This window comes from Panicum virgatum, chromosome 2K (assembly GCF_016808335.1).
Source record: "Panicum virgatum strain AP13 chromosome 2K, P.virgatum_v5, whole genome shotgun sequence".
In the NCBI taxonomy this organism is placed as follows: Eukaryota; Viridiplantae; Streptophyta; class Magnoliopsida; order Poales; family Poaceae; genus Panicum; species Panicum virgatum.
In genome coordinates, this window is record NC_053137.1 from 6,085,572 (window position 1) to 6,107,086 (window position 21,515).

Here is a 21,515-nt window from a genome sequence, read left to right on the forward strand (position 1 = left end):
TTGAAAGCCTCTCGCAGGCACAGCCAGCCCTCCATTTCGTTGTCGGCATGTCAACCCTCCCTCCCTCCCTCCCTCCCTCCCTCTCTCTTTCTCCCGTGCACTCCATCAGCCATACTTTCTCGCTCTAAAAATGGGAGCCGGGCAGTGAGGACGAAGAACAGGAACCAGGTGCCCTTCACCCATTAGCTAGCCGACGAGGTAAGGAACCCATTCTCTTTCCTCCACTTTAAGCGTCATCCACATTTATCAAGAGCGGACTCGATTGTCATCAAGTTGATCCATTGCAATTTCAATCCTCCATGCGATCAGTTCTTGCTTCGTTCCCAGCTTTTCCTTTTTCATATGCTTTCTCCATGTTATTTTGGAATTGGAGCTCCATAGGTTCTTGAGCTTTTTTTTAAAAAAAAAAGCGTACTTCCCAAATTTGAAGCGGTTTTTGATTTGCTTGGGATATGTCCGTCTGATAACTTCTCTCTTGAATTCCGAACACGTGCATTCATTGGACAGTTTAACTCCCTTGACAGAATTCTTGCGATTCCTCTTCAAAGCATCCTCCGTTCTGCAGGTGATTTCTGAACCAGGAGCACCACATTCCACAGGAATGGAGCAGTACGAGGTGTTAGAGCAGATTGGCAAGGGTTCATTTGGGTCTGCGCTCCTGGTGAGGCACAAAGTTGAGAAGAAGAGGTGAGGCTGCTGGCAGATGGTGACACTGTCCTGTGAATTCTCTAGATTGATATGGATGGATTCGTCCTTGCATGGTGTCACTCCTCTGAAACCTGGCCCATTTCATTTCATTTCATTTCATTTCAGGTATGTCTTGAAGAAGATCCGCCTCGCCCGCCAGACCAACCGGTGCCGCCGATCAGCACACCAGGAGGTTTGCTTACACTCCCATCCCATTGTGCCCTGTGGCGTCATAATTTGAAATTGGTTAACTATGCAATTACCAATTAGCTTCCTTGTGAAAAAAAGAGGTTTAAATTTTCATGATGAACAGGACATAGTACCTTCTTGAAGAACTCTTCATGGTTTAGCAACATTCCTTGTGGTCCCAATTCTGACGAACAATTTGAATTTGACCCTTCTGAACGTAAATGAATGGAAAATTTTGTAAAAGGGAGAGCGTTTGAGCTCTTGAACGGGTCAAACATCTTTGTTTCCTTGTAGGGCATTCTTGACTGCTATCGAACAGAGTTTGTTTTGTCATGATCTTGCGCTAGTATATGCATAAACCTACACTAATCATGTGAAAATTCACCAGCTTGTTGAATTTTCATACAGATGGAGCTCATTGCAAAAGTAAGGAACCCTTACATTGTGGAGTACAAAGAGGCTTGGGTAGAGAAGGTGAGCATGGTCCCCTATCCTTGCTGTGGACAGTTTCAGCATCCTAAGGGCACTCGGTCTTGTTCCTTTCCTTGATGTTTCAATGGTCCTGATGAAGGATGTATATGTCCATAATTGCTTGAAAAGGAACGATTTTTGTTGTTATCAGGGTTGCTACGTGTGTATTGTCATCGGTTACTGCGAGGGAGGGGACATGTATGTCTAGTTGTCGAAATTTATCTCCAATCCGTACCCTGTAATATGTATTAAAATTCTTATCTTTTTAATTTATTCGGTTGCAGGTCAGATGCCATTAAGAAGGCTAAGAGCAACCATTTCTCAGAAGAGGTGGTTAAATAGTCTGAATTCTGTGACATGGCTGTTCTATATCCACACATTCTGCTTACTGAGATTTGCACCTTTCTTGTGTTCATTTTTTTTCTTCTGGATGCAGAGGCTTTGTATGTGGCTTGTGCAGCTCCTGATGGCACTTGATTACTTGCATGTCAATCATATCCTGCATCGCGATGTCAAGGTTGTTAGATTCATAACCTTTATTTTATCCTTGCAATGGACTCATGCTGACTTGCCTAGTGATACTCATCATACCTTGCAACTGTTTCAGTGCTCAAATATATTTCTCACAAAGGACCAAAACATACGGCTTGGTAAGAATCCTATTGTCAAGTAGGAGTACCATGCATTACAAAGTTATACAAATAAACGATGGTAACATAATAACCTTCTGTCCTGAACATGTGGTCTGAAACAGGTGATTTTGGTCTTGCTAAAGTATTGACTTCTGACGATTTAGCTTGTTCAGTGAGTTTTCTTGCTCAACTATTAGGTGTTTGATGCGTTTCTCTGCCACTGTTGCTTCTCATTCTGGTTATGTGCTGCGTCTGAAGGTTGTGGGAACGCCAAGTTACATGTGCCCTGAACTACTTGCTGACATTCCATATGGTTCTAAGTCTGATATATGGTCCCTTGGTAAGGTTCTATACAACAATATTCAGTTCCATCTATTCTTCTGAACATTGAGTTTCTGTTGTCTTGGCTAAACTCCTGCAATCTCCATTCTCAAGGTTGCTGCATCTATGAGATGGCTGCGTTAAGGCCTGCATTTAAAGCATTTGTGAGTAGCATCTCATAGTTTTCATGAAAACTAATTTTACAGTAAGCTGCATCTTCATTGGTGATTTTCAACTCTTACAGGATATGCAAGCACTGATAAACAAAATTAACAAGTCTGTTTTATCTCCTCTACCAACTATGTACTCTGGTGCATTGTAAGTCCTCCCCCTGTACAACTTACATACAGTCCTGATGAAATCGTTATGACAATCTAGGATATAGTATCTTTTTGGCTTTAATACGAAATATTTATAAAATCTTTATTGTGGCCATACAGTAGGGGACTCGTCAAAAGCATGCTACGCAAAAGTCCAGATCACAGACCAAGTGTATGTGTTGGTTCACCATCACCCCATAACTGCAACTTGCACCTCACCGTGAGTTCTGAACTTATCCATGCATCATGTTTCCTTTGTTTCAGGCTGCAGAACTGCTTAAGCATCCGCACCTTCAGCCCTACGTGTTTGATCTCCAATTGAAGTCAACTCTTTCTCGCAATTTGTCCTCTGCTAAACTCCCTAACAAATACAGCACAAATAAGGCAGCGCTTCCCAATGCTGAAGACAATTGCAAACTCAATTACAGAAAAAGCCATTCATTTAAACTAGAGAGGGCAGTAAAACTTGACCAAGTGATTGATACACATGGTCCTCCTAGTTCTACCAGAACTGGGAAGGACTGTCCAGAATTGCTGAGTGAACAAATGGAGGGATTGTCAATCCAAGTTACCAAGAATATTGTTGATGAAGTGATACATGAGAAGCATTTAAAAGCTACAAGGCATCCTGCTCCTACTCCAAGAAGGTCGTCATCAACACCTAGAAGACGACTAGAACCTTCAAAGACATTTCATACTACAACTACTCACAAGGAGGTATGAAGTTGAAATGTTAAACATGTTGTTGGTAGCCTCAACATCCGTTCATATTTTCACCGACTGTTGATAATACCAGTCCCTAGCCAGACACCTTTAAGGCACCAATCTACAATTCAGAAAAATGCATATTTTACAAAACCAAACATTAGTTTCTCAAACGAAACTGACCAAAACTATATTTTGCTGTAAGGTTACTTTTTATCTTTTGGTGCATGTCTGAATAGTTTTTTTATAACAGCTTGTTAACTTCAAAGTATTTTGAATAGGTGAAGAAAATATTATTTACTTAAGATTTGAATTCCGACCTTCTGTTGTTTACACTTTTGATACCAGAATGTTTTTTTTGTGTTAACAGCCTGTTAATTTTGAAGTATTTTGCATAGCTGAAGAAAATATTATTCATCTAACTTTTGAATTCTGACCTTGTGTTGTTTGGACTTCTGATACCGGCAGCCTCCACCGTCAAGGTCTTCACCCGACCAAATGGGTCAACTTACACGACGAGAATCACTACCCATGCATATGATCAAAACTCCTGAAAAGCAGCAGGCCACCAACATTATCACCAGATTGAAATCTCCTGATGTTTCAGTGAACTCTCCTCGAATCGACAGAATGGCTGAATTCCCACTGGCATCCTTTGAAAACCCATTACATCGCATCACGAAGCTGACACCACCATCTATCATCGACCAGTCTATCACCAAGGACAAGTGCACTTTCCAAGTGCTCCGAAGCGACAGCGAAAACTACTCTGAGTCTCCTGACATTGACCTTCTTGGTGCTGACAATTCACCCAGAAGCTCATCAGATTGGAGGCAGAAGAGGTTCGACACAAGGTCTTACCAGCAGAGAGCTGAAGCTCTGGAGGGCCTGCTTGAGTTCAGTGCACAGCTGCTGCAGCAGGAGAGATTTGAGGAGCTTGGGATCTTGCTGAAGCCTTTCGGACCCGGTACGGCATCTCCAAGAGAGACAGCCATATGGTTGTCCAGGAGTTTGAAAGAAGTTGGATTCTAACCAGAGGCCTGTAAGTGCAAGACTAAACCTGCAACAACTTTGAACCTTAACAAGCTTCAGGCCATCCTGTACAGTTTAAGTTTTTTTTATGTGTGCTTTCACTCTGCCCAAAAAAAAAAGATCTGTGTGCTTTCACCCTGAACTGGTCTTTATTGAACACTACATATATTTGACGACATTCTTTTTTTGACCTGTAATAGCATATTAGGTGAATTTATCAGTCAGATGAAATACCTTAAGAGGCTTAGATGCCAGTGACATTGTACCCCAATTCGCGAAACTGTGTTATTGTATTTTGTAATTCCAGCAAGTTGACATCTGGAGAGCCATCTCTATATGGCGTGACATTGTTCCTTGTCATTGTATTTCATATTTTTTCGCTGATGTCATTGTATTCTTCAGTTCTGTTCTTACACTAAGTATCTTGTATTTAAAAACTGTGTCAAAGTTGCCTCATGCTGTTCTGCACGACCCATAGATAAACAATTAATATTTCTTCTCCAATGTAAACCATACAGCTTTTCACAACCACACCAAAGTTCTGAGCATGTCCTTGTACTATAAGCAACTGCTGGTATGAGAGTGGAGAGCATGTCATATAATAGCCTGTCTGCTTGTGTTTCCTGGGCTCAACATGCATTTGCCAGTTTTTTGTTGCTCGTTCTGCCACTATCACAGCACAAACATCAGAATATCCTTGCTGCAACTCTGAATATTCTCTCTCTGTGCCCTTGTCATTCAGGTCAAGCTAATGAGAGGATACTAGACCAGTAAATTGATTAAATCTTCCAATCTTGTCAGTTTCCAAGCAATTCAACAGGATGGTAAATTAATGGCCGTATGGAAATAATTGTTGTTAGACAGATGCATCCAAGTTCTACTTATGGATATTGAGAAGTGCTGAACATCTCATTGTTGAAATCAAGCATGAATATTCATCCTTTCACAACTCAAGTTTCACAATAAGGTCAGGAAACTAATGTCAAATTTCTGTTCGAAAGAACATAATATGGAGACAGAGAACTAATTTGCTTTAAGTGGCACATATACAGCACGTTCAGCTCTAGTTTCATCAGCTAGCACACACAAACATCTCGTGCAACATTCATGCTCACTTTATTTACCAACTACAGGATTCAAGAGGCAAGTTTGGCATCTTATTTCGATGGTTTTCCTTAATAACAGCATCTCAATTTACCAGTCGTTACGAGAAAAATTGTGTCAGATGATCATTTCATAGTCAATTAGATTGCTCCAGTGATTTTACATATATGCATAAAGGACCCAAGTTTATTCATAATTTAGTAGTGCATAGGATGCCAAAGATGATTAGTCTGACAGGTCCCTATTTGGAGTATGATTGCAGGAGAACAAATCAGGATCACTGAAATATTACTCTTATAGTCCAGCAGAAATTACAATATAGTAAAATGGCTTTTATCCCACATTACCACAACAGGCAATCTTCAAGAAGACAACCTAAACACGGGGATGTGAACCAATGGACCATTGGAGAAATATATTTATTGAAGCATGCTAAGAGAAAAACTTGACGGGAAAGGCAGACCGCCCCCCGCTTTGACATTAAGAGAATGCAAGTCTCGAACCCTGGTTGGCTGACTTAGAGTGCACTCCAGTCGCCACCAGCCTGCGACAGTGCTTGCATCTACTGAAGCATGTTATTGACTGCTTTTACACCAATAGCTTCCACAACAAAAAGAAGAACCATAAATTCAACACCAACAAGTAACCCAAAAACTCACTTCGTTTTGACACTGACACCATCTGATCCAGCGATGATCACTGAACTTGCCATGTTCAAGAACAACCCATGGTCAACAACTCCTTCCAAAGCTGCGATCTGTGTCCCTGCTGCCAATGCATCCTCAATTGGCGTCTTGAAGTATAAATCGACAATGTAGTTTGAGTTGTCAGTAACATAAGGCTTGTCACCTTCCAATCTTAGCTTTGCCTCGACTCCTTCCTCCTTAAACAGTTCCTGCAATCTTACTAGGTTGTACTTCCAGCAGAACTGCACAACCTCCACTGGCATAGCTAGACCACTTCCTCCTAATCCATCAACAAGTTTTGTCTCATCAACAATAACAATAAACTTGTCTGATGCAGCCTCAACCATCTTCTCACGGAGAAGAGCACCACCCCGCCCTTTCACAAGGTTAAGGTCTGGGTCAACCTGTTTTAAAAAGAATTCAAGTTAATTAGCTAAATGTAGCGGTTTTGAATGCAACATAAACAAAAAGCCCAAATATCAGTACAAAGCATGGAGAAGAGTTACATAAAGTTGGGACATATTGACCAAATGGCGTGTTTGGTGTTTGGGTTGATGATATTTCATTGGACGATATGGGTCTATGGGATGCAGTTCAAAGTTGGACTAAGTACAATAATTTCCAACAAAAATGCCACTCACCCAAACACCCCATTAAAGCTGCTATTTGAAAGCATGTATGAAGGTGCAATCTTTACCATTTTAAATTTGTATATTTTTTTATATATAGCAAAAATTCAAAATGGCAGAGCAGGGCGGAAAGAAATTCAGATTGCAATGGTTTATTCTGTGTGAAAGAAAAGGCATGATAGCTCTTCTTCTTAGATTTTTTTTAGTGTAGCTCTTCTCCTTGGAGTGAGCGATCGCTTAACTCACAGATAAGCTAGAATACCAAGTCTACGACAACATCTAAAATGAGATCTCATTTTTGACTGCCTCGTGGACGGACGGCCGGCTTTAGAGCAAGTTTTATAGCAACGCCTGCTGCCCGCCCACTGCCGGCTGAGAGACACTCATGATGGTGGCGGGCCGCAGCATTTCAGCCAATAAGAGCAGTGCCAAGCTCTCTCCGCCGGCTGCGCTCGGCGCGTAGCGAAACGGCTGCGTGATTCTCTCTCTTACTCCACGTCAGCTCTTCGCCCGCTCCACACCCTCCAGAATACTTGCTCTTAGAGCAAAGGCAATGGAGGCGCCGGCACTCGGGCGAAAAGAAGCCATGCTGGCGTGCATTTAATGATGCTACTGCAGCTGCCGCGAGCCAGCGGCGAATGGGCAGCGAGCTGCGCAGAACCACAGCGAATAGGAGGCTCCCCCGCGCGCATCCGCCTGCTTGCGCTGGCGTCTCGCGAAGCGCCTGCTTTTTCTCTCTCTTGCTTTCTCTCTCTTCCGTATTGGTTTTCGCCGGCTCTTCGTGGCCCATAATACTTGCTCTTAAGCAACCTTCACATTTCCTGCTGAGATCCCAAGTCTCCAAGTGGGCGTGGGACTTGTAGCTCGGCAGTCCACCGTGTAGGTCAGTTGCCAGCAAGCAGGGCCGGCCCTGACTTTTTGGTGGCCCAGTGCGAAAAAAATATGGAGGCCCCCATTAACTATAAAAATATAAAAAGTCAAATTGCTAATCGGCATGACAAGTAGGTAGCAAATCGGCGATCTGTAGACAGCGGCGGCGTCTCGCGAGGATGTCAAGAAGGCACTGAAGCGTGTAGTTGGGCAGATGTTGGAGAAGTTGTCCATTGATTTTCCTCTATCAAATCAGGGCGCGGCTTTATTCCTCCAACTGGACAGAGATGTCACGCCCAACAATATAGGTTACAAAATTTATGAGGGGTCATGGGTCTGTTTGGATACATAGAGATAATAGTTATCTCTCACCTTTTAGCTCCAAATTATCCCACCTGTTTGGATGTATGAGAGATAATTTTAAGTTAAAGTGGATTATCTCTCCCAAAATTCTTAGCCCCTTCAAGAGGTGATAATGGGGCTAATTTAGTATGAACCCCACAAAAAATGTGAGTATACACACACACCTAGATATGGGAATGAGAGAGAAGGTGGGCATTAGCCCATGGATCCAAACAATCTACCTTGGGCTAATGCTTAGCCTACCAATTTAAGACTAAACATTAGCTCTCAAAATTAGTCCTGGGCTAATGTTCCAAAGCCCATGCCAAATACTTAGATGATTCGAGTCTCTTTCAATATCTAAATGAACTGGCTTATAAGCAAAGATGTTACTTATAACTTGACATGCCTCATAACATAGAAATTTTTGGAGGCCCCCGATTTTTGGAGGCCCGGTGCGGTCGCACCGTCCGCACCCCCTCAGGGCCGGCCCTGCCAGCAAGTTCACGAATCCTAGAAGCCTTTTTACTTTTGACCATTCCGAAAGCCACCAAGAATCATCACAACTTCCATCTTTTAACTGAGGGCAAAGCTACCCAGATAAACACGAAAATGCCCGTTTCCTCCATGAAAAGCACCAGCAAGATGACATAGCAGACGGGCTCATCTTTCATGCAGTAACAGCATCAGGAGAAAGTATGTGCAAAAGTCAAACCTTGCATGTCCAAATTTTAGAGGACAGCTACTCTAGCTCGCCACTCGCCAGGCGCTACTACCAAGATTTCCAAGGAATCATCGAATGTTTTTTGAACGAAAATCATCGAATGTTTGATTAGCTTGTACACACACGACGAAAAAGAAGCGAAAATGAGGGCGGACCTCGTCGGCGCCGTCGATGGCGAGGTCGATGTGCGGGTGGTCGTCGAGCGTGGAGAGCGGGATGCCGAGCGACTGCGCCTGCTCGAAGGTGCGCTTGGAGGTGGGCACGCCGACGATCTTCTCGAGCTTGCCGGAGGCGAAGAGCGCGCCGATCTCGGCGACGGCGAAGGCGGCCGTGGACCCCGTCCCGAGCCCCAGCACCATCCCGCTCTGCACCGACTCCACCGCGCGCACCGCCGCCAGGCGCTTGAGGTCGTCCTGCGTCAGCGCCGCCGCCGGCGGCGCGGACAGCGCGCGCACGACGCCGAGGCGGGCGCGCCGCGCCGCGGCCACGGGGCGCGCGGCGGCCGGGTGGAGGCGGGCGGAGATAGCGGTGGCGGCCATGGGTGTGGTGGGTGGTGGGACCGTGGGAGGCGCTGGAGCTCGGAGGGTGGAGGTGAAGTGAGGAGTGTGGGGGAGGAGGCGGCGGCGGCGAGGCGATGGGGAGTTGGTGGTGGAGGGAATGGCGGCGGCGATGGTGATCGACAGAGGTTGGGTTGGTGGTGACTTGGAAGGCCAGGGCTTTTTCTTGCCAAGTATTTTTTTCTTGATATTTCTTTTGATAACAAATAAATACATTTTGGCTGCCACGTAGGACGGCAGCATCTCCCTTTTTAGAATGGCTCCAGTGGGCTACATCCAAATCAAAAACTTGTATGGACATCACTTTGGGGTGTAGGAAATGGCAGCAACACTGTAGCTGTCCAAACTCCAAAGTCCATTTGAAAAAGACAGCTTGGATTGCATTCCCTCTGAAACCTTTGCAATGACAAACTAAATCAAATGCAGTCTGAACATTTTGCAGTACACCAAAACCGTACATCAGAACTAACTCCCAGAAATTGCTATCCAAGCAAGCTTATTACAGACCTTCAGTTGTGCCTTCGGATTTGCCTAATACATTTGAGAACAAACAACAAACAACAACATAGCTTTTTTCCCCAAGCAAGTTGGGATAGGCTAGAGATGAAACCCGAAAGAAATAAGTTCAAGGTTCAGGCACATTGATAGCTAGTCTCTAAGCGCTCCTATCCAAAGATTTCTCTTTAGAGATATTCCAATCGTCTCTCTTAACCGACTAATGGTAATTTCATAAATGTAATAAAAGGCGATAATGTGTCATTCTTGACTGCCAAACTTCCTTCTCGCTACAGTTTCTGGACATATAAACATGGTACATTCCGAGCCCATATTCTCATTCACTAATCATTTTGTTCCCAAGCTGATAGATAGCGCTGTGTCAGACAGATCAGGCATGCTCAACTGCAAGTCGCTAATTTTACATCAGCTAGCCAAAATCAGATGCAAATTAAGGAAAGAAAAGGCACACCTCAGTTCAAATTTCATGGCGCCATTCTTCACCATTAACATAATGTGAAAAGCAAACTGTTGCCACTACATCCAACTCCCAGTATCGACGAACACAACTCATCAAGAGGCCAAGAGAACCTGAAAGCAATAGCTTCTCCCATCACCTCTTCTTGAACCCATACTTCTTGCGCTCGTAGAACAGATCAGTCTTGGCGCTACCGAGGTTGACTATCTTGGGGCACCCGTCCCGGTCCTTCTCCTGCTGCGTGCACTCTTTGCAGTAGTAGGCGTCCGAGATGCCCACGCCACCGCAGATGACGCAACGCCCTTGGAACGACCCGTAGTTGCACTCATCGCAGACGCGGACCAACGTGCATGGCCGCACGTATGAGTCACAGATGACACACTTGCCGTCGCACTTCTCGCACAGCCGCCCGATGGCGATGCCAGGCTGCTTCCGGCACATGATCAGGTCAGGATGGTGCTTCGCCATGGCTGTCAGATGCTAACCTGAGAAACTGTGATGGATTAGCTGATACATTATGTCAAGCAATGCCATAGTTTGTCAGTTACAGAAAAACAGGCAAGAAAGCATATTAATAGTGTAACACCACATCTCCAGCCCATGCAAAGCAATTCGATTTATTTACATTGATAGCAATTGGAGAAAGTTTGGCCCTTTTTTGCAACTCTACCACTAGGTTCTTCTTTTTCTGTGTTTGACTCCACAAAAGCATGACTTTTTTTTTCTTTAACAAAACCACCAAGATATTCTATAAAAATGCTAGGAGGACCACTTCAAGTATACATAATTGCTTCTTGCTACCACTAAACTTCTTGGCATGGCAACATGTATACTACATATTGCTTCAATAATATTACGTGATCATTACAATTAAAAATCATGTGCTCATTTTGCAACTTTGAAATAGCATGTTAAAAGATTTCTTAGAATTGCATCCAATTCTAACCATCCAGCTGTATGGATTAATTCTGTCCACAAAGAAGAGGTTCAGCATACTGTGGGTAGCATTCAAAGCTACAAGCTATGCCCACATTGCTACAGGTAGGTAAGATTGCAATCTATAACACAGCTTAAGTAAAAATATGTGGAGTGCAAAGATGTTAGTATGCCTTTTTCTAGTCATATGCGGACATGCCCTGACACAAGAGTAGACCAACTGTACTATCAGGACATGGAAAATATGACTACTGCAAAGTTGGTATGGTTGGTCTACAGCGTTGCATTTGTTTGTCATATTTCTATTTCAAATTTGCCCCATGGAAATATGTTAAAATATTTCTAGATGTTGCTAAAAAGCCTAAAAATAATATGTTGGAATAAATTTGCTGGTTTAGACTGTGGACCGACAGCAAGCATGTGTGCCGATCTTGATTATATTCACAAGCTTGGTGACTTGGTGAGAACCTAGATAAGGAGCGAGGCATTATTTGTTGTAAAGGAGCTACCGAGATTAGCATGAAATAGACAACCACTCCCATTCAGAAAAGATAGAAATAAACAAGTCAAATTGTGTTTCCTTCTACCGGAGAATGGACATATTATATGCAAGGTTGGCAGTGTTTGTAGCAAACAGCTGGATTAACAGCTTGCTTCTCTTACATACACAGACACCCATCTGAAGCTGCTACTGCTAGTCTGCTACTATACGATGCTGCAAACAATGTGAATGAACAGTCAGACCAGCAATTTGCTTGTTACGTGGATACTCCATTCCACCACAAATCAAACCGACAGCAGCTTCGGATCAACAGGACGCCTATCAGCGGAAATTACAGAAGAGGCATACTAGGGATTCAGATTCTACGAGTTGTGACTGCGGAGCGCCTACCCGAATTCAACAGCAAGTCAGCAACAAACCACACGCGCGCCGTCTACGCGCAGACTAGCACCTCGACGACGATAGGTAGCCGCAGGACCAAACCGGCGAGATCTACAATTCTACACGAGCACAGGCACAGCAGAGCCCTATGCTAGCTCTAGCACGCCACCCCCATCGTCAGTGCTCAGTAGCGCATGAGCGCGGCGAGAAAAACCAGGTCCCGGAACAAGGGGATGGGTCCGTCCGAGCATCCGAGATGGGATCACGTACCGGCGGAAGAAGAGGCGGGGCAGGACGGGCGCCGCGGCGCGGCCGAGGGAGGGGGCGGCGGGTGGGAGGGTCCGCCGGAGGGGAGGGGAGGGGAGGGAAGCTGGGAGAAGCGGCCGGCAAGGGCAAGCAGAGAGAGAAGAGGAGGTCCCGTTGGGCCCTTGGGCCTTGGGGAGTCAGGTTTCGCGGGCCTGGGCCTTGGAAGGATTGAGATTGGCAGGCCGAGGGGCCGGGCCCACTGAAACGCTGGGCCGCGGGTCTGGATATCGGCCCAAACAAAGCCTCAGGCTGTACACCGTCCGGAAAAACCGCTACGTCATCTCATAACCAAAAGAAGAAAAACGGAGTTTCGAAAAAAAAAAAACCGGCAAGATCCGTAGTGATCATCACCTTCATCAATAGCAAGAGTTGCAGAAAATCATTTGTTTAAGGACAGAGGGGAAGGGCGAAAGATCTTGGGAGATTAAGCAGATGGTCATCTTGAGTGCTGGTCCAATGGTGAATGGGACCTGGAGTTTCGGCGGACTTTTGGGGAAGAAGAACTCCTGGAATGGGAGTCCAAGATTGACTGATACTCAGCTATCTGATCGGGGGGATGAGGTTTGTTGGAAGCTAGAAAATTCAGGGGCATACTCTACAAAATCAATGTACAGATTGCTATCCTACACAGGCTTTAACAATAGGAGACTAAAGAAACTTTGGAAGAACAAAATGCCTCTCAAACTCAAAGTCTTTTTGTGGCTTGCCTTTCAAGACAGGTTGCAGACTGGGGTAGTTTTGAAAAAGAGAAACTGGAAGGGGGATGAACGATGTGTAGTATCTAGAAAAAAAGAGGATGTGAATCAAATCTTCTTTGAGTGTGTTATTGCCAAATTTGTGTGGGGGTGTTTCAAGGAGGTTCTAGGTTGGGAACGGGCCCCTGTCAGCCTCCTCTCTGATTTTCTCGCACACTGGATCCCGGACCAATGTACTGGGTTCAACGTAAAGATGTTTCACTTTGCTATCGTGGGTTGGGGGCTGTGGACAAATAGGAATAAAATGGCGATTGAGCATTGTTTTCCGGCTTCATCTATTGATATTCTGCACAAAATTGATTTCTTCTCGCAGAAATGGGGGATTCTCCTGCCTGAAGGCAATCGACTGAAGCTGGAGAACCACAGGGTGAGGCTGGTGGACTGGGCGCGACAGAACATCTCGGCCATGAGGCGTGAAGCTTTGGGCGACCCTTTTTAGACTTTTCTTTGGACGTCTGTCCCTCTGTCATGCAGTTTTTTTACTTCCTTTTGTGCTCAGTTCTGGCTAGCTGGTAACCCAGCAGTGACTCTGTAAGAACTAATTCGCTTTCTATAAAAGATGGAAGTGTTTCTGTGTAAAAAAAAAAGAAACATCTCATCCCTCACGGTTACAATTAAGAAGACGCTGCTGTGAGTTCATCAGAGAGCAACGACCGGGAGCATGCAGTTGCATAAAAGAGCAGTAGATTCACAGGAGAAACACGCCCAAAAGGATGCATCTTTCTGCTTGATGCGGCTCAAGTTAGGTGGACGATCTTGGCGGCAAAAGGGTCTTCAGGCCTAGCAAACGGGAAAGCAGAAAAGACATCAGCACTAGCAGTAGATTACCGAAAATAATATGTGATGCAACTGTCTATGTAATGACTGCCTAGATAGCACTTATTGCAGCCATCTTATACGTTTCTGTCGATATGCACATCACATCGCAGAGGATGGGAAAAGCCAACAAGATAGAAGACATCATCTCTCCTATTTCAGCATTTGCAATAGGATGTTGGCAACTTTAGCACTAGCAGCCACAATAAAACTTAGGACAAAAGTTCAACCCATCTGTGAAGCTATCACGAGGACCAACTCCAGGTTCACAATTCATGTTTCTACTGAAAATCAGAACAAAAAATATGGAGCAAACCAATAGAACACGATACTTACGTTGTATCTCATCAGTTTTAAGTACTGATATGGTTGGATTTCCACATTTATTAGACCAGTAACGGGATTTTTATATTGGTTCTGCTAGATCTAGTTGAGAATGCAATGTTATTGCTACCGACAAAAACAGGAGCAACCGCCAAGCAGCACACAACTAAACTGAAACATTTAACTGTGTAATCAAATGCTTTCAGCAGCAACAATACCAATATATTTTGGAATTGTATCCATGGTTCTAATACTGAGCTAGTGGGTTTAGCGGCGGGACTCTAAAAACAGCTAATAGCGAGCTATAGCGACTAAATTACACATGAGTTCAAATAGTTGTATCTTGCCTCAAATAGCCATAATGGGCTATAGCAAAAGCTACAGCGGGAGATTTAAAACATTGATTGTATCGAATTAAAGGATTGTTGCAGTGCTTCTACACCTCTAGCAAGCATGCAAATCTAAGATCACCTGATTATCTGAAAAAAATCAGCCTAGCAAAGAAATGATGCTACAGCTGCTTACATTACAAGAGAAACAAATTGAAGTACAACAGTACAAAACTTGTAGAGGAGGAAGTAACTCGCAGCTGCTGAGTTTGAACTTGGAAAAGAAAAACTCAACTCCAAAGTAGATCCCGCATTTTTATAATACTTCGAAAGAAATTTACATCTAAGCTTTGTGATTAAATTGCATATTTATTATACAGGTCTCATGCTAATACTGAAAATGTAGCTACAACAACACTCATTAATGTCATCATCAATCATCAACATAGCCTTTTTTCCCAAGCAAGTTGGGGTAGGCTAGAGATGAAACCCGAAAGAAAATCAACAACACTCAAGCTTGTTTTGGTATGACCAGATTTTATTGGTTTACATTAACAACACTCATTAATGTAAACCAATAAAATCTGGTCATACCAAAACAAGCTTTGTGAATTATTATCTTTTTTCTCTCAATCAAAGAAAGCATTCCTAGGATTTTTCTCTCTCCTTGATTTTTCTAATTGAAGGATCATTAAGGTCTCCTAAATTATACATCATACAGATGTCTAAGGGATGGATAAGCCCCGTACCCATAGATCATTTAAGCTGCCCTTTGTCTATATATAAAACAGCCAGCCCCCTCATTACGGTGTGAGGTGTCCTCCTAATCTTCTCTACAATCTTAAAACAACTTAAATCAAATATGTGAGATAAGAATATCCCATGTTCTAATCACACCGAATCCACTGTTTTGATTAAAAAATGGGCACCACTGTCCATTATCAAATAACTTACTTGAACCAACCATCTCAGAACAACCTGCTACAGCATGTCAAAGCCCGCTACACCAGAACTAGAAACAACAAAAAAAACAGAAAATTTAAAACAGATATCTAAAAAAACGATCAAGCGGTAAACAAATTGGTGACAGAGGACTCTTAAACCTCTCAAGCACCCAACCAGTATTTACCTTTCCTCTAACTTATATCCATGCTATAGATAGGCACAATAGGCAACTATAAATGTTTACAGAAAAATAAGACCAGCTAAGGCAGTTACCTGGACCACAGGAGTGCCTGGAGCACAGAAGCTCATGTAGGGTAGGATAGCGTAGTAGCCACCTGTCTCGCCTACCTTCCTCGTCTTGCCTGATATGATCTCCAATGTGAAAACGCCAACTTCCGTCTCCAAGAAGATGGTATCTGTGCCTTCAGCAAAGCCAATCACTTCTGACGGAATCGATGGGTTACAAACTGGAAGAAGACTCTGAAGTTGGATGACCCTGCGCGGCGTCCATCCCGCAGAGTTACCATCACCAGTCAGCCACGACCATAGGTGGAGGTTGTTGCCCTTGATGGTAGCAAATCCCAATCCACCATCTTCTGTAATTATGGCGCTACCCATCCGGCCGTACACCTCTGACGCATCCATCACAGAGAGGCCCTGCCTGGCCAAATCGTATTTGAGGATAACCTTGTGTAGTTCAAGTGTGAAGTAAAGGGCACCACGCCACCACCGATAATAATGCTTGGCTTGATCTCCATGTAGGAGTGGGGATCCACGGTGGAGGTGCTGACATCAGCGGTAGTCTTGGCACTCCAGCCACGGGTCTCCGATGAGTACAAGGCTGCCCAAGTGACGCGCTCCCCGGTCGTGGTGCTCATGAAGACCACGAGGAAGGGGCCGCCGGCGCAGTCAAGGTGATCACAGTTTGCCGCCGCGCAGAGGACGGCGCCGGTGTAGTACAAGTACGAGTAGGGGGGCAGAGGCACGCGCTGCTTGTCACCGGGGACGGGGTTCCAGACGACGAGGCCGGTGGGTCCATACGTCTCGACGAGCACGCGGCCGTGGCGGGAGTCGAGTGCGCACCAGCTGAGATAGCCGAACGCCGGCGGAGAGCAGGGGCAGGCGGCGGTGGGGACGAAGCGGGGAATCGGGCCCTTGTCGTCGTAGAGGTTGTGGATGAAACCGAGGAGGGGCGGCCTGCGGTGGCGCTCGCGGTAGCCGCGGCGAAAGGCTGGGTCGGAGACGACCCGGAGCCAGGGCTTGCAGACGAGGGCGGCGCGGACGAGGTGCGCGGGCTCGTCCGGAGGGATCCGGAGCAGGATCTCGTCCATCAGCTCCAACGGCGCGGGCGGGTCGCACGAAGGCGGCGACATGGCGGCGGCGGCGCGGCGCGCGACAACAGGACGAAAGGGGAAGGGAAAGAGGAGATGGATGGGCGATGGGCTATGGGGCTGGGCGACCGCCGGCTGGGCCTAACTCAGGGAAGAAAGTGAGGAGATTTTTTTCTCTGTTTTTTTTGCGAGAAGAAGCAAGAGAAACATTAGAAGAAAATTTTTATTCTAAAAAAAATTAGTGCGGAGCAGAGCCTTCCCCATGACATGGAGTTCAGCAGAGCTGACAAGGCAAACCTGAGCCGCGGAAGAATTGCCATCTTGCTGACACAGCAGATACAACACTGAATGTACTACTAGAACACGTTCATGGTAACAGATAAATAAGGATTGGACATTAGCAAAGCCGCAGTTAAAGTGAGATATTTTGAGTCCATTTACAAGTCTACACCTTTTAACATTAGAATATCGATCGACAGAACAAAGTACGCCACAGCATAAGGTACACAAGAGACAATTAGCACATTACCACCTACCGAAACATGCAGGAATCAACAGCATTGCTCACACGTTATCATGAAGAAGAAACTGTTTGGAGAAAAAGAAACTCCTTCAAAGTTTCTGTAGTTGCTTCATCAGAAGCAAATTGTCGCTGAAAGGACATGCGTGGAATGCTATAGTTTCACACTAACTTGTTGAGTTTTCCTGGTTGGAGAAAACTCCCATGCTAAGTTCTGTTTACCCCTGATGTAAACTGTTCTTTTGAATAGGTCTCGCTTGCCATTCCTATGAAAACAAGATGCCTACAGTGCATATTTATTGCTGCTTTACTTCTTTGCACCAAAGGAAACGAAAAAGAAAGGTTAAGTGGGTCCCTCAGTTCAAACTGATACTTGTTCCTAGAACAATGTTGCATATTACCCTCTATGGTTGAAGAGTGTTTCCTAGCAAAGAGATGGTTTTTAGTAGCAAAAGCTACCTTTGAAGAGCTGCACAAAAGCATTTGCTTTAAGGACAGAAGGGAATGACGAATGATCTTCAGAAATTAAGCTGATGACCACCTATTAGTGGTCACTGGTTTACTAAGAAATATCTCAAGTCTCATGGTTACAATTAAGAAGACTCTGATGTGAGTTCATCAGAGAGCAACGACCGGGAGAATGCAGTTGCATAAAGAGCAGTAGATTCACAGGAGAAACACGCCCGAAAGGATGCATCGTTCTGCTTGATGCGGCTGAAGTTATATGGACGATTATGGCGGCAAAGGGTCTTCAGGCCTAGCAAACGGGAAAGCAGAAAAGACATCAGCACTAGCAGTAAATTACTGAAAATAATATGTGATGCAACTGGCCATGTAATGACTGCCTAGACAACACTTATTGCAATCGTCTTATACGTTTCTGTGGATATTGCACAGCACATCATATCGCAGAGGATGGGAAAAAGCCACAATAAAACTGAGGACAAAAGTACGAGGACCAACTCCAGGTTAACAATTCATCTTTCTACTGAAAATCAGAACAAACAATATGGAGCAAACCAATAGGACATGATACTTACGTTATATCTCATCAGTTTTATTTACTTTAGTACTGATATGGTTGGATTTCTACATTTACTAGACCAGTAACGGGATTTTTATATTGGTTCTGCTAGACCTAGTTGAGAATGAAATGTTATTGTTACCTACAAAAACAGGAGCAACCACCAAGCAGCACGCACTAAACTGAAACATTTAGGCCCTGTTTGTTTCCGATTATAATTGGCTTATCGGTGGAAATAAGCGATAATCCTACCAAACGCCTCGCTTATTCTCGCTTCTGTGGTAATCCGCTTTAGAGATTTGAACTACGAGAAGCGAGCAAATCCTCGCTTCTCTCAGCCACGCTTAGATTATAAGCTAAGCGAAAACAAACAGGGCCTTAACTGTGTGATCAAATGCTTTCAGCAACAACAGATACTAATATATTTTAGAATTGTATCTATGGTTCTAAATAGCAGGCTAAGGGGTTTAGCGGCTGGACTCTATAAACAGTTAATAGCGGCCTATAGCGGCTAAATTATACATGAGTTCAAATAGTTGTACCCTGCCTCAAATAGCTATAGCAGGAGATTTTAAACCTTGATTGAATCTAATTAAAGTATTATGCAGTGCTTCTACGCCCCTAGCAAGCATGCTAATCTAAGATCACCTGATTATCTGCAAAACAACAGCCTAGCAAAGAAATGACACTACAAATGCTTACATTACAAGAAACAAATTGAAGCAGGGCTTACCCCATATCTCGAGCTCCGCATTGCCCACCATTCAGGTTCAGCCTTGAAGCAAAACATCAAACCTTTGTTCCTAATGGAATGAATGAGCAGAGTGAATGAAGACTTAGATTGTCAGAACAACCAATCCTTCGTTCCTAACGGAATGAAAGGTCGGAGTGAACGAAGACTTAAATTTTCAAAATAGCATGTTGATAACAGTTCAAATATATGCTATACAAGGAACTTGTAGAGGAGGAAGTAACTCGCAACTGCTGAGTTTGAACTTGGGGATATGAAAAACTCAACTCCAAAGTAGACCCCACATTTTATAATACTTCGAAAGAAATTTACATCAAGGAGGTTAATCCTTTGTGATTAAAATGCATATTTATTATACAGGTATCATGCTAATACTGAAAATGTAGCTACAACAACACTCATTAATGTTAACCATTATAATCTGATCATACCAAAACAGGCTTTGTGAATTATTATCTTTTTTTTTCTCTCTCTCAATCAAAGAAAGCATTCCTAGGATTTTTTTTCTATTTCCTTGATTTTTCTAATTGAAGGATCATTAAAGTCTCCTGAATCATACAGATATCTAAGGGATGGATAAGCCCACTATCCATAGACCATTTAAGCTTCTGTTTAACATGCAGCTTCAATTACTACTGTTATCTGAAGCAGAGACAGTATCACAAATGAAAACTCTGCATAAGCATAATATGATTAGTGCAAAGAAATGAAGGTGCTTACCAGAATCGCCTATCGCAACAGGTATAAATGTGATGTATGAGGCCACAGGGACGTGGTGGAGGGCTAAGCATGAGATGTGCATCGCAGGCCGGTGACCAGGTGCCAGTACTGAGATCGTATTGTGCAAGATAGTTCTCTCCAGCATGGAAGCATACAATGGAGCTTTCACCAATGGAAGGCAGCCAACTGGATGAGACACACAGACTCCGTGCACCAGCAAAGAGGACATGATTATCGATGCTTGTCACAGGCATAGTCCTACCCGACACAAGATCAGCAAGCTTGAGAACCAATATACGTGAAAAGGAGCTGTCATTGTAGCCAACAAGCAGGATCTCCGAGTCCAATTCAACCAATGAAGGCAGGTGGATTTCGTCGCTTGAACATGTCACAATTGTCTTTGGAGAAGGCAGTGCTGACATAGATGGTGATTCCTCTCCCTCGCACCGTGGTGATGCTGGCGGCGGATCGATCAGCAAGACATGTGTCAGCCCATCTTCCCAATTCACCACATATAGCTTTCCCTGGTATGGCAGCGCCCTGTCCAGCTGGTTCATCTTCCAGCTGCTGATAGTCCATTCAACATCACCAGCCGACGCAAATGCCACACGCCCAATGTTATGAAGCGCTAGCATCATGGTGATGGCCCCCGTGGCCGTGATATTGACGGCAGCACAAAGCTTGCGGGCTTGATGCAAGTACCGCGAGGTACTGTACAACCAGTTGTTGAAACTGTACAGGGGATCGACGGTGAGCTCGTACTCCAGTTGGTGCAGCTGATGGGCGAGGCAGTTCAAGTCCGGGAACTCGGCGACGTCGCGGGTGAAGGGGTGGAGCAGGCGGACGGCGCTGTCCCCGTCGCGCTGCAGGAGGAGGAGGCCGTCGGGGGAGTCGAGGACGCAGTGGTTCTTGAGCTCCGGGAGGGGGACACGGACGAAGGCACCGGCGGCGGAGAGGTCGAAGAAGCGGGCGTGGCCGCCGTCGGCGCGGTGGCCCGGGAACCGGCCGAAGCCCTCCGGGAAGAGCATCCAGCGGCGCGGGTGGAAGCGCGGGTCCAGCAGGGCGCGGCCGCGCGGGGAGGCAGCGGCGGCGCGCCATTGGGGGCAGACCGCGCGGAAGCGGATGTAGTCTACAAAACCCCCCGTGGCGAGCACCCGCGCCGCGATGAGCTGCGTCAGGTCGACGTGCAGCGACGCCCAGTCCCGCGCCGCCGCCGCCGCCGCCTCCCGGTCTCGGCCACCGACGCGCAAGGAGACGCCTTGCCGCATAGGTCCGGCGGCGGCGGCCATCCTATCCCGCCTTCGTTCCCGTGAGCAACCAAATCAAGATCGCGGCTCGGAAGAGGAAGACAAGATCAACCAAGAAAGATATCAAAGCAGGAGGCAACGCACCCTGCGGATTTGGGGAGCCGCCGCAGGCCCTCGCCTGTCGCTTCGACTTCGAGCCTGTTGTTTACAGAGACTTCTTTTTAATCCTGTTACATCAAAAAAAAAATCTTCTCATTTATGAGTATCAAATAATTTTTTTATAAATTTTTTGTACAAATGGGAGTGATGCTAAGTAACCGTCCACTAATTATAAATTAATATACCTCATTAGATTTGTCTCGCAGTTTAGTCCTGAGTTTCTGCAA

At 45.1% G+C, this 21,515-nt stretch overlaps 4 protein-coding genes across 8 annotated transcripts; 1 reads left to right on the plus strand and 3 right to left on the minus strand.

Moving 5' to 3' along the window:
• LOC120663517 (serine/threonine-protein kinase Nek3-like) lies at window positions 1-4,704 on the plus strand. The gene is made up of 15 exons (XM_039942365.1): window positions 1-198; window positions 566-687; window positions 814-880; window positions 1,285-1,350; window positions 1,499-1,545; window positions 1,632-1,677; window positions 1,784-1,864; window positions 1,955-1,997; window positions 2,102-2,151; window positions 2,238-2,319; window positions 2,415-2,464; window positions 2,545-2,618; window positions 2,741-2,792; window positions 2,885-3,337; window positions 3,794-4,704. The coding sequence occupies exons 2-15, from the start codon at window positions 602-604 to the stop codon at window positions 4,355-4,357; spliced, it is 1,761 nt and encodes a 586-aa protein (XP_039798299.1). The 5' UTR covers window positions 1-198; window positions 566-601; the 3' UTR covers window positions 4,358-4,704.
• A 1,013-nt stretch (window positions 4,705-5,717) lies between these two features.
• On the minus strand, window positions 5,718-9,401 carry LOC120663545 (probable ribose-5-phosphate isomerase 3, chloroplastic). The gene is made up of 2 exons (XM_039942404.1): window positions 8,868-9,401; window positions 5,718-6,551 (listed from the first exon to the last, which is right to left on the minus strand). Exons 1-2 carry the CDS (start codon window positions 9,249-9,251, stop codon window positions 6,117-6,119), a joined length of 819 nt encoding a protein of 272 aa, XP_039798338.1. The 5' UTR covers window positions 9,252-9,401; the 3' UTR covers window positions 5,718-6,116.
• A 624-nt stretch (window positions 9,402-10,025) lies between these two features.
• LOC120663553 (PHD finger-like domain-containing protein 5A) lies at window positions 10,026-16,049 on the minus strand. Of its 3 annotated transcripts, none has more exons than XM_039942430.1 (2): window positions 15,810-16,049; window positions 10,026-10,727 (listed from the first exon to the last, which is right to left on the minus strand). In XM_039942430.1, the coding sequence occupies exon 2, from the start codon at window positions 10,708-10,710 to the stop codon at window positions 10,378-10,380; it is 333 nt and encodes a 110-aa protein (XP_039798364.1). In that variant the 5' UTR covers window positions 10,711-10,727; window positions 15,810-16,049; the 3' UTR covers window positions 10,026-10,377. The 3 variants fall into 3 exon arrangements, with proteins under 3 accessions (XP_039798364.1, XP_039798355.1, XP_039798348.1); XM_039942421.1 differs by lacking the exon at window positions 15,810-16,049 and adding an exon at window positions 12,332-12,457 and having other exon boundaries at window positions 10,026-10,735; XM_039942414.1 differs by lacking the exon at window positions 15,810-16,049 and adding an exon at window positions 12,332-12,454.
• On the minus strand, window positions 13,585-21,362 carry LOC120663526. 3 transcript variants are annotated; one of them, XM_039942384.1, is made up of 4 exons: window positions 21,274-21,362; window positions 19,883-21,181; window positions 19,145-19,214; window positions 17,736-18,144 (listed from the first exon to the last, which is right to left on the minus strand). In XM_039942384.1, exons 2-4 carry the CDS (start codon window positions 21,169-21,171, stop codon window positions 18,139-18,141), a joined length of 1,365 nt encoding a protein of 454 aa, XP_039798318.1. In that variant the 5' UTR covers window positions 21,172-21,181; window positions 21,274-21,362; the 3' UTR covers window positions 17,736-18,138. The 3 variants fall into 3 exon arrangements, with proteins under 3 accessions (XP_039798325.1, XP_039798318.1, XP_039798310.1); XM_039942391.1 differs by lacking the exon at window positions 17,736-18,144 and adding an exon at window positions 13,585-13,902 and having other exon boundaries at window positions 19,883-21,319; XM_039942376.1 differs by having other exon boundaries at window positions 19,883-21,318.
• Window positions 21,363-21,515: the final 153 nt, after the last annotated feature.